This window comes from Parasteatoda tepidariorum, chromosome 5 (assembly GCF_982258835.1).
Source record: "Parasteatoda tepidariorum strain Cologne lab strain chromosome 5, Ptep-v5.0, whole genome shotgun sequence".
Lineage (NCBI taxonomy): Eukaryota > Metazoa > Arthropoda > Arachnida > Araneae > Theridiidae > Parasteatoda > Parasteatoda tepidariorum.
In genome coordinates, this window is record NC_141759.1 from 77,310,849 (window position 1) to 77,324,161 (window position 13,313).

The 13,313-nt window shown below is 31.3% G+C and overlaps 1 protein-coding gene across 1 annotated transcript in view; it reads left to right on the forward strand.

Annotated features, from left to right (window-relative positions):
• The window catches only part of LOC107440006 (uncharacterized), a 41,796-nt gene that overhangs the window by 17,140 nt on the left and 11,343 nt on the right, over positions 1 to 13,313 (forward strand). Inside the window, exon 3 of the mRNA XM_043052028.3 lies at positions 1,057 to 8,328. Coding sequence (XP_042907962.3) covers positions 1,068 to 8,328 — 7,261 coding nt within the window. The 5' untranslated portion in view covers positions 1,057 to 1,067. The remainder of the gene's footprint in view (positions 1 to 1,056; positions 8,329 to 13,313) is intronic.

Consider the following 13,313-nt stretch of genomic DNA (forward strand, 5'->3'; position numbering starts at 1 on the left):
ATTTGGCGTGGCGAGAGTTTCTTCAAAAGAGTGAGCTAGCCCTTATATTCTCTTTAGCCCTGAGGCTAACCAGGAGAGGGTCTCGTGGTTTCAATATCCATGTAACGCAAATGTGGGTGATTTCCATCAAAAAGTTCTCCACAAAGACATATTTTACCCAATATTTGATACAGGAGTTTCATTATCTTCTGTATTACGTACAAAATTACAAAGATACGGAGTAGAAAATTACAACGCTACCTTTAGTAGTCGCAAATTCAAAAATTGGGTCGACTGTTCAACGACGGTTATTAAATAAAATAATTGATTAGCGTTATTTATTAAGTTTCGAAATCAAACTCAAAAACATACTTTGTCGGTATATCTGACTTCCGACTTCAAATGATAATATCGCCACCTCTCAGGAAGTTTAAAGGGATACGAAAACCATTATGTAATTCATTTTTTAATGATAATTCCACGTAGAAAAAATTTGTTTTAATTTATTAGTTTTTTTTTTTAATATTCAATAAGATTTTAAAAAAATTTGAGTTGTAAAAAATGCATATTTTACTTATCTTTTTATCCAGAACCAAAAAATTCCAAAATTTGAACGATATTAGTTGAACATTGTTTGAGAAATTGATTTAAAAGTGCAGATTTTTTTTCGAATTTTTATAACTCCGAGAATATTCGACAAAATTTGTTCAAATGCAGTATTCTGCCATTAAAAATTACAGGTTAAAACAATGTAAAAATTTGTATGCATTAGAATTTAAACATTTTTCAATGAAAATAATGACCTGGATAATAATTTTGGTGAATGTAACTAATTAATATTCCTTTCGTTATGCTAAACTAAATTTTTCTCAGCAATGTATCAAACCGCAATGAAGAAAACACATCGTTCCGTCAGACCCATTTCTTGCAAATTTCTAAGCTAAATTTCTTTATGAAGCTATTATCAACCCCTTTCTTCAAAAATATTTCCTAACCTTTAATTTAAGCTTTCATTCAAGTTATGACTTTAAACGTAAACTTCAAGTTTGTCTATAAAATTCTCTTCTTTTCCAACAGTTTAACCATCCATGATGAATAAAACAAAGATGGAATTCGATAGACAAACACAAAAGTTATTCAAGTTGCTAACGAAAACAGAAATTGCAACAATTGACCAGCTTCAGCAGTACAATAAAGGAAATCAGAATCTTTGCATGAATACTTTACAAGCGATAAAAAATTCCATTAAAACTAATGATGGAGTACTATTTCGAGGATTATGTCGAATCTTGGCATTACTGAGTGATTTGAACATTTTTACCGACTTAATGTCTTGCTTTGATAACGACGACAATTCTTTTATAAAGTCGAATGTGATAATAATGGCTTGCAAATACAACCGATTGGAAATCCTGAATCACGTGCTGAGTGAAAATCCTTTTATTCTGAGAGATCTCTCCAGTAAAGACGGTAGAACTTTTCCTTCGCCTACGGATAATGATGATGAAGGTCACAATGCCTTTTATTACGCAGTACGAACAGGAAATACACAACTTTTAAAAGTTTTGATGAAGAAGTGGCCATTGGATTATTTTTCTACACACATCCAAGAGCTGTGTTCTCTCCTGTCAAAAAGCATGAATGAGTTAATGCTAAAAAATGTTGATGTATCAACCGAAATGAAAATGTATATACAAAGCTTTTTGCTAGACAACTACTTTGAGCAAGTCATTCCATCAGACTCAACTGATTATTCTCATGATGATATCCAAAAAAGTTTGTCACTTATTTTGGAGTATAGTGGTTTAGTTCAAACTATGTACAAAAACAGCGAATCAAAGTATCTGATGGTTTTCTTAGCGAAACAAATAGCTCAGAATATAATGTTATCCAAAAAAAGACTGAAATCTACATATGATAGAATTCCTTGGGAAGAGATGGAATTTCACTTAATCTCCTTCATCCGTTATCTGAGTAATCAAGGAAGTTACATCAACTGCTTTGTAACAGAGAATGACTTCGCAAAATATCTTAATAATTTCTGTGAGTGCCTGGCCAATGAAACCAAAGAAATGAATGATATGGACAAAAAAGTGTTGAGAGAGCTTCCTAAAAAAATAAATCGTGATGATGTGGTAAGCTGCATACTTTCCAAATATCCTCATTTTGATGAATTTTACCAAAATTATCAGATAATTCGTGATCATGAATCTCTCCATATCATTAAAAAATATGTCGACATTATGACAGAAGTAAACAATCTTGAAAATAACGGGAAAACTGTAATTGTTAGAGCTCTGCAAGTTTTGGGAGAGAATTTAAAAAATACACTAGAATCACCTAAACTGTCTTCTGAAACAAATGACATATTGATGTTGTTTATACCTGACAAAACTAACGCTATTTTAAAATTCTTGCGAGATTCCTTTTCGCATGGTTTCCCTTTAACAACCTGTAAAGACATTGAAGAAATGTATGGCTCTGAATTTTACACATTTGTTCAGAATGACGTGAAAAAATTAGACCACGGAATCACATTAGCACTTCAGAAAATAAATTTTATAACTGTCAGAAATTTGTTGGAGAGAGTTTGTGCATGTGAAGACATGAATGAATTCAATGAGTTGCTTCGTATGATTCGACTGTTAACTATTAAGCCTGATTTAACAAACATTTTACCAAGTAACGCTATTATGAATACATTGGAAAAACTTATATCTGATTTAAGTGAAATTATAAAGGAAAAATCACATTTTGAAGAAATTATCTTCTCAAAAATAGAAGATATCATTAAATTTGAAAAGAGTCATTTGAAAAATTCAGGGAATGAATTTAAATTAACCATGACATTGTTAAATAGTGCACACATTGTTCAGAGTCAAATGGGTGGTAGTTTGATTTCTGGAGTAAAGAATTTTATCAGAGAAAAACTAAAATACCTAAAACCTAAAACCATGTTGCAAGGCAAGAGCAGACTGGGATTATTGCTAAATGAGTTAGCAAAGAGCGTAAAAGATAAAATAGAAGAAAGGGATTCATTTAAATTTTTTTCCATAATTTCTGAAATTTTTTACATATTTAATAGTGAAGAGCACGAAATTAAAAACCTGCAAGAACTCAAAAAGAACTTTACCAAAACTAAAAAAATAACCATTGATTATATTAGAAAAATAAAAAAGTCTTCAACCACATGTTATCAGGATATCCTGTCAAAGGATATAGCAGCTTTAAGGAAAATTGTATGCGAGCATAATCTATCTGAAAATGACCTGGATTCATTTTTTAGGTATAAAAATAATTTCAAAATACAGGTAGAAATTGAAATGCTTCTATTATCACTTTTGGCTAGCTTAGAGGATTCTGATCATTATTTAATAACTAGTCAGATATCTGACGAAGATGATCCTCTATTAGTTGGCAGATATCTAAGGAATTACTTAGCACATGGAAATCCTGTTGTTGATATTTTAATGGATTCAACTCAGTCAATATTTTTATTTGCTGTGAAGATTATCAAGCACGATATCTATCGGAAAGCAAATTTTGCCATCAAACACAAAACGAATCGATCGAATGCAAAATCTATTGTTGAAAATCAAGAAGGACTGTTTTGTGCTTTTTCTAATGGCTCCTTCAATGATGTGATACACTGGATAAAAAAAGGAGCTGATATCTATGGAAGAGACAGCGACTTGATGACAGCTTTACATTTTGCTTCAAGATCATCTAACATTGATAATGTAAAATTCTTAATTAACCGTGGATTAAATCCAAATGTTAAAGATTTCTGTGATAGAAATATTCTCCACGTCGCTGCAGCTTTGGATCGTATAGACATAGTAAATTATATAATTAAGGAACTAAAAATATCAGTTCATCAAAAGTGCAAACAAAATCAAACACCTCTTCATATTGCGACTGAAAATGGTTGTTTTGACGTTGTGAAAACTTTACTTCAACACATGGGTACAATTGATGTGGAGCCACTATTTCATACGCCAGTTTTTAAAGCTGTGATTAATGACAATGTGAAAATTGTAGATTTATTTCTTCCTCATATAGAAGATATAAATTCGATCCGAAATTCAGAAAATTTAACGTTCTTACATGTTGCAGCAGATATGGGTCTTCCAAACATGGTGATTTATTTTCTTCATAAAGGAGCAGATGTTAACTCCACAGCAAACAAATCGGTTACGCCTTTGCATCTAGCTTCTTACGCTGGTCATACGGAAACTGTTCAAATATTGATTTCAAAAGGAGCACACATAAATGCTAAAGATATATTTGATAACTGCCCTCTTCATTACGCTGCGAGCAATGGACACTCATGTACTGTTGAAGTTTTATTGATACATGGTGCAGATGTAAACGCTTTAGGAGATCGACAACATTTACCCTTGCATATAGCCATTAAGAAAGGACATATCAATGTATTAAAAACGCTAATTAAATACGGTTTAAGCATTAAAGATGTGGCAAAGAATGACGCTTCTTTATTTGAGTATGCCATACCACATAAGAATTTAAAACTGATTAATATTTTAATTGATAACAAAGCGCCCATTAATGCAAGGAATGATAATGATAACACTCCTCTTCATCTAAGCGTACGAAATGGTTCCACAGATATCGTAAGTCGGCTAATCGAATGTGGAGCTGAAATTAATACTTCAAATAAAAATGGTTTAACACCTTTGAGTTCTGCCATAAGACTAAGTTACTTTGAGATAGCGGATAAACTACTACTTGCATCGGCTGATACTCATTCCGTTGATAATGAAGGGCAAACTTTATTGCATATCTGTGCTTTAAATTCTGCACATCTGGTCTTTCTGGACGACTATTGCGAATTAAATAGTATAGAAAGTAATTATAATTTAATTCAATCAAGAAGGCTTGGCGTTTTTAAAAAAATTTTAGAAAAAGGATCTGATATTGAAGTTAGAGATATTTATGGCAGAACATCTTTGCACTTAGCTTGCAGCTCTGGTTATATTGAAATCGTGCAATATTTAATCGATTTAATGACCCACATTGATATCCAAGACAAACAAGGATTTACACCCTTACATTACGCTGTTAACAGTAATCATCCTGAGATAGTTAATATACTGATAGCGAGTGGGAAATGTTCTTTAAAATCCAAAACATTAAAAAGCGACACTGTGTTATGCTTGTCTTCAAAAAACAATTATGCTGAATTAACAAGATTTTTAATTAGTAAAAAAGCAGACGTAAATGATGGTGACCCACTCTTTAAAGCTCTAGTGCGGGGTAACGAGGATATATGCATAATTCTTCTTCGAAATAAATCAATTGATATCGAGAAACAGTTTCGAGGTAAAAGTGAAACTTTACTTCATCTCGCTACCCTCAAAGGCATGGAACGATTGGTGTCTTACATTTTAGACAAAAAGAAAGTTTCCAAATTAACTGACATTAACAATTCTTTGCCTTTGGCAATTCAGAGTGGTTTTGATGATATTGTATCTCTTTTGTTAAAGCATGGAGCTGACGTGAACATTGTCTTTGAAGATGATACTACACCTTTGCATATAGCAACTGCACGAGGTCATTCCAAAATCGTAAGAATATTGTTAGATAGGGGAGCAGATTTCAATAAAGTGACAACAAAATATCCAAGACCCATTGAGCTGGCTGTATGGCAAGGTCATTTCGACTCAGTGAAAATATTTTTCGAGAATACAAATGTAAACGTAAATGAAAAATTAGACGGAAAATACACTTTTTTACATATAGCTGTTGAATGTGGTAACCTAGACATCATAAAATTTCTTATAAGCAATAATGCCACCTTAAATACAGCTGATTGTGAAGGCTCAAAACCAATACACTCAGCAGTTCGAAACGGAAATTTGAATATTGTGAAATATTTTATTCAAATCGATGAAAAAATCTTAACAGAACGTGGCTATCAAAATAGCACGCCACTCCACTATGCTGCTGAAACAGGGCAAACAGAAATTGTTAAATATTTAATAGACAACGGAATAAATGTCAATGAATCTAGAGATGATGGAATAAGACCAATTCATTTAGCCGCAAAATTTGGTTTTGATGAAGTACTCAAAGTACTTCTTGAAAATGGTGCACAGTATGACTGCGTTGACAACATCTTTCATAATACGCCCTTGGATCTTACTGATAATGAAAGTATTAAAAAAACGTTACGAATGATTAAAGAGCTTTTTCTGGCCGTCAAATGCAACAATATTTCAAATTTAAAATCACTGATTGAAAAAGGAGCTTGCATCAATGCGAAGGATTTAAAAGATGCGACACTTTTACATTACGCGGCCTGGAAAGGTTATGCTAACATTATTCAAATTTTATTAGAAAATGGTGGAAAACCAAATGCTGGAGGAAAAAACGACGCCACACCACTTCATTATGCGTCAAAGTATGGCAAACTTGAAGCAGCTAAGACTCTGCTAGAAAACGGTGCTATATATAATGCAATGACAGCAGACACGAAAACTCCTCTTGGTCTAGCTTCAAGCAATGATGTTATTGATCTATTAAAGTTAATAGATCACGCTTTCAAATGTGTGCTGAATTGCAATATTCAGATTTTAAGTACGCTAGAAAACTTGAAAAATTCTTATGCATTAAAATCCGTAGCGTGTGCTAAAAACAAGGAAGGGAAAACTCTAATAACTTGTGCTATACACAATGATTTTCCCAAATTAAGCCATCTAAACAATATATTCTTCAAAAACTGTCAAACATCAAGAGATGAATGTATCAAGTTAACACTTAAGGAAAACTATGATGAAGCTTTAACCAATTTAAACGATTTTCAGAAGAAAACAGCTCAAAATATTGGTTTAGATAATCCAATTTCATTGGAATCCGATGAAATGTCAGCATTTATAATGTATAAACAACAAAAATATAAACAAGCACTTGATATTTTTGAGAAAATATTCCAAAAAAAGAAGGAACTTTTTGGCCTTGGTGACGGTCGTACCTTGATTACGCAATTTTTTATTGCAACAATCTTCCACAGCTTAGGTAGATTTCCAGAATCTTTAAAGATTTTTGAAGATGTTTACTCAGAACAAAACAAACTTTTTGGATTAGATCACGTTCCTACTTTGACTACATTATGCCATATGACGAAAGTATTATGTGCACTAGATCGGCCGCAAGATGCACTGGAAAAAAACAACATTGCACTTAAAAAGTTTACTCAAATGTTTGGTCCAGACAATCCTCTGACAGTACTAGCTCAAGATTGTCTTGGCAATACTTTAACTCACCTGGGTAAATATGACGAAGCTCTGACATGCTATAAATGTGTTTATGAGTACAACAACAGAGTATTAACTTCATCTCATTCGGAAACTCTGTTGGCGCTTTTTAGCATGAGGCGTCTATCATGCCTTCAAAACTTAACTGATAAATCTCTTAAAGAGTTAAGAGAAGTTTTAGAGATTCAGAAAAAAATGTTGGGTTCAGAGCACATGGATACTTTACATACGGAAATGACAGTTGGAGAATTCCTATTCAAGAGCGGTAAATACAAAGAGGGTATCAAAATTTATAAAGACAGTGTTGAAAAACAAAAAGCGATTATGGGAGATAATAATCATTCAGCAGCATTACAATTGGATCAGCAGGTAGAAAAAATGAAAAATTATGTAGATTTGTTGAATTTGCAAAATTCGTCAAATTCGGATGATTTGGACAAAACTAAGCAAGTTCCTGCATCAAACGAGACGCTTATTAAAGAAATGTTCAACTTCGTAACTATTGATTCCGAAGGGAGAACCATTCTTCATTTTGCTGCGAGTGAAGGTCATTTATTTTTAGTAAACGATGCATTAAAGAATGGATGTAATGTTATGCAGACAACCCAAAAGGGAAACACAGCTTTGCACATTGCGTCATCCAAAGGGCACGCTGAAATTGCCGAAAAACTTCTAATGCATGCAAAAGAAAATAGCTCCGATGAATTGACTACATTTGTAAATGCAAGAACAAGGAATGGTGGCAATTCTGCATTGCACGCCGCTGCAAGCTTTGAAATCGTAAAGATTTGCCTAAAGTACGGTGCCATCTATAACATACGAAATAAGGATGGAAAAACGCCAAAAGATTACACCACAGTAGAAGAAATTTCTGATTTTCTACAACTTGTTGAAGAACTTTTTATTGGTGCTTCCATTGGAGACATCAAGTTGATATCCAAATTAGAAAATCTGCAATCCGAAGAAAAGTTGGCAGTTTCAAATGCGAGAAATGAACAGAACCGCAGTTTATTCCAAGTTGTTGTGACTAACGGACACAAAAATATTGCTGAATGGATTAAGCTTAACCTTTGATCTTGAAATAAAGAAAGTACGAAATTGTTTTGAAAACTAGTTATGGAATGTAGTAATTTAAGATTTCCGTCTTGGTTTTATTCTTTGTTCATTAACCATGCATTGTTATAAAAACGGATCATTCTTATAATTTTTGAACTATTGACCTGTTCATTCTTTAAAGTGACATGGCTTAAATTATGTATAACATTGATATGCTTATTTTGACTCAAAAACTTAATTTTAATGAAGAAAGGTACCTTTTTTCCTACTAATTCCTTAGACAGAAAACTTTATTGTTATTTCAAAACTATATTGCTTTGTATTACTATACTACTGTCGGCATGTTTTTTCGGCAGTTAAAGCATCGGATGATACAACTATGTAGCTAAAATGTTTTATTAAAATGTTATTTAGTTTTATTTTTCTGTTAATTTTGTAATAATATAAAAGTATAAAATTGTGTATGCATGATGTGATTATAACACAGAGGAACAAATTTTGTGTTGCATTTATTCAAAAGCCTGATCTTGCTTAATTTAGGTGTGAGGATTTCGAATAAAAAAATTAGTTTTTTTCCTAAAGCTACACATTTTTATGAAGACCATTTTTAGTGTATTTTTAGTCGAAGCGTAAGTTTAAAATCGTTATATTTTACATGGGGGGCGAGTAAATGATACGATAATTTTCTAGAAGAGTCATGGAACATCGTCAAAAATTGCTTAATCCCTGCTGAAATCTCATTGTTACGCTTCCCTCGGGGAGCCTCCCTATTATGACTTGTTCAGAAGCAAACAAAGAAACAGTATATAATAGGGAAGCACTTCTGGTAGCGAATAGCTACATTCTCAGCCATAGGTTCTTATGCGATTTTAATCCTGATGATATGCCCTAACTCAGTGTTCCCCAACCTTTTTATCACCGCGGACCAGTCAACGTTTGATAATTTCACCGCATCCCGCTTGGGGGGGGGGGCGTTGATTGTTTATATTTTTGATTTATTAAATTTGATTCAATTGTATTTAAACATGCCTTCTAAATAAAATACAGTTATACACCAAAAAATAAATATGAAGTGATTTAACATTTGAAATTACTAGAACGTTAAATCAATGAGAATCCTGAGCTTGCTTCTTTGCAATGAGACGGTTCCATCTGGGGGTAATCGGAGACAATGATACATTACAAACATTAAAAAATTTATGTCACTACCTTTGGGGGTTCCCTTTTTTATAAATAAACAAAATTTTAATGGAACACAGATATTTTAAATTTGAGGTATAAACCGCGGAATTTAAATTCAGGTTCAAAGAAATGGATGGCCTGGTACCATTTGATCCACGTACCGGTACCGGTTCGCGGACCGGTGGTTGGGGAACACTGCCCTAACTCACCAAGAAGTTAGTTAACATTTACGTAACATCTAATTACATAAAACATTTTTAAGTTCCACATTTCGGCGAAAATTAGAATGAAAATGTCATTTCAAAAAATATAGCTTGGATAGAAAAACAGACATCAGTTCTAAAATTAGCGAAGTGAAAATATCTCCTGAATTCGTTAAAAGGTATCATGCAACAGGAAAAAAAAATTGTTCCCCAGTCAAATTTATGACAAGATAATTCTTTTAAGATATAAAAATGAAAAAATATCTTTTCATGAACAATCAGTTTTTTATTAAGTTTAACGTTTTTATGAACGTTTTTGAGAATAAATGTTTATTTGATAATTCGTTCTTGAATTACAATGCTTGGACGTTGACTAAATGAAATGATACAGAATAATTTTAATTTATATATTTTTTGAAATTTATATATTTTTTTAATTATGAACTGTGTGTATAGTACTAAAAACTGTCAGCGAAAACATACTGTGTGAAATTATGAATGTTAATTTGTAGTAACTATTAAGTAACCAAATTTTGATTTTCAAACGAGAAGAAATAACAGAGGAACATTGTTTGTTTCTTTATTTTGTTTATGGTAACTGAAAATTAGTTTAACCATAGCACTAGTTTGGAATCAAAAGGAAACTATATATAATTAAGAATTTAGGTGATGGGGCATCCGTAATGTATTTTACTACTGGTCTTTATTTTTCAGACTTTATTTTTCAGTCAGACTGTACCATAAAACGAGCTTTCAATGCCAGACCAGTTGGCAAACGAAAAAGAGGCAGGCTGAATTTTAGACTGATATATGGCCTAGAAAAAGAACTCTTGGTTTCAAAAACTTAAAAGTGTAAAACGCTAGAAGAAAAAATGTTAGACAGAAAAAAAACTTTATGAGAAGGTCAAGGACCCCGCTGGGGCTGTTAAGCCATTGATGATCGTTACCGAATATTTTCTTTCCGTTTTATAAATTTAGGCTCAACAATTCATAATGCATTTGTAATCATTCTAAAGTATTGTAAAACATAATGCTTGAGATTTCCTTCTAAATTTTAGAAGTTTCTAACGTTAAATTTTATTCTCATAAATTTTAAAAACCTTTTGTGAGTCCTTATAAAATTGAGAGTGGAGCTCTATAGCACTGAAGGAATTTTTCAAATTACATTTGAGGGGTCGGCAAAAAGTGCATACTGTTATAATGATGGAGATAGTTTTTACCATCACTTAGTGATAACTTGCCAAAGGGAAATTTCATAGATGTATTATTTTAAATTATATCTTTTAACTAATTTTTTTCTTCCTAAAAATTACTAATTGCTGGGTCTGTCAAGCCATTGATGATGATAAAACGTAACCAAATATTTCCTTTCTTTTTTTTAATTTTAGGCTCAACAATTCATAATAAATTTGTAATCATTCTAAAGTATTGTAAAACATAATGCTTGAGATTTCCTACTAAATTTTAGAAGTTTATTACGATAAATTTTATTCTCCTAAATTTTAAAAATCTCGTGAGAAACCTTTTAAAATTGAGGGTGAAGCTCTATAGCACCTGAAGGACTTTTTCAAACAGCATTTGAGTGGTCGGTAAAAAGTACATACTATTGTAATGGTGGACAGTGCTTTTTACCCTCATTTAGTGATAATTCACCAAAGGGAAATCTCATAAATGTTATTACTTTAAAATATATATTTTAACTAATTTTTGTCTTCCCAATATATGCTAATTGCCTTCCCTTCAACTGAATTAATACTTTAGTTGTTTCAGAAAATGTTTTTCTTTCTCGGAACAATGACAATAGATAAATTAAGAAATTAAGATTAAAATAATTTTGTCTACAAAAAAAATTTGGTATAGAAGAATTTTTCCGATAATATTTCAGATAGATAAATAATCGTGTTGTTAAATTAGTATTAAAACAATACTGATAATTAATTTCTGAAGTTTCTTAAATAACCTTTGTTTTTAATATTTCTGAACTTCATAACCACTCAAATAAATATTTCGCAGATATAGAAATTATTAATACTACAAAATTAAGCAAATACTGCGACTCTAAATAAAACAATTCTAGTTAACTAGAACTAGACAGTAAAACAATTTATTTCGTAGAATTCCAATTAATAGGAATAAGCACAGAATTAAATGAACCTAAAAGGGATCGACATAACAGCAGTGCTTCAAGTCCAAAAAAATTAAATAGTGGTAAAAGACAACTTAATCATATTTTTTTTCGAGTTTAACATATTCTTGACTAACAGAATGCACTGTTAGAATTTTCATTCTAAAATTATGGTAAAATAAACGACGATAGTCTGTCCATCCAATTAACCGGAAAGTGTGCGATAAAGAACATATTTTACTTTTATTGTTAAGAAACCGTTTACTCCTAAAATGCTTATGAAACCATAAATACAAAACTATTCAGTTTTCGAACCATTTACAACTATGATGGTTTCAAAACCGTAACGAAGAAATTTAACTGGATGTAGGAGTCAGGGTTTTCGTTAGTTAATAGGCATTGGAGAGTGCAGGAAACTTGAAACTCTTAATTAGTAGAAGCGAATGGTGGAAATGCTGTGGTGTTAACCCTGGGACTCCAACCCAAGTTCTTCCAGATTAGTTCTCTCGGCTATAATATGTACCCAGTTGCAAGCATATATGGCAACGTTACTTTTAAAAAGTAACGAGTAAAAGTACAAGTATTTTTTAAAAAAATAACGAGTAAAAAGTAAAAAGTTCTTATTTTAAAAAGTAACGAGTAAAAAGTACAAGTAAAAGTACAAGTACTAAACAAAAAAAGTAACGATTTAAAAGTACATTTCTAGGAAATCGAAAATTCAAAGTAACCTAAAATTTTATTGAATAATATTCTTATGTTCTTTAATGTTTTTGCAAAATTGTTGCTATTTATTTAATTATTTTTAATTTTGAAAGTTATGGATATTAATTTATTTTAAAAGTCGCTAGAATATTATAATATAATTTTATAATGTAATCGTATAATATAATTTTAAAATCAAATATAATTTTAATATCAAACTTTTTATGGATTTGCACGAAAAAGAAATTTTATCTATTGACTTTAATTTTTAGTTTATTATTTTTATTTAATTAAATTACCATTGATTTAAAATTGTTTTACTCTTTCGAAACGCGTTTTAAAAACACAAACATAAACAAAGCAAACAGATAGCTTTGTGATCTTTGAGCTAGTAAAAAATAATTGAATGTGTAGTATAAGTTGAAACAGAAGGTATTTAAACACGAAGTTAGCTGTGAATGCATATATATTGCATTCACAGCTTTTTTTTTTTTTTTTTTTTTTTTTTTTTTTTTTTTTTTTTTAAGAAAGCTTACCGAGTTTTAGAAAAAAGTAACGATTTCATTCGATATTTCCGTTACAAATACTTTTACTTTTTCTCTAAAAAAGTAACGAAAGTACAAGTAGAAGTACTAAATTTAAAAAGTAACGAAGTCCAAGTAAAAGTACGTACTTTTTACTTGTACCGGCGGTACAAGTAACGAAAGTAAAAGTACTGCCATGTATGGTTGCAAGACAGTGGCTTCTTTTAATGGGCTTAGTTGGAGCTATAAGTTTCTGGTTATTTAC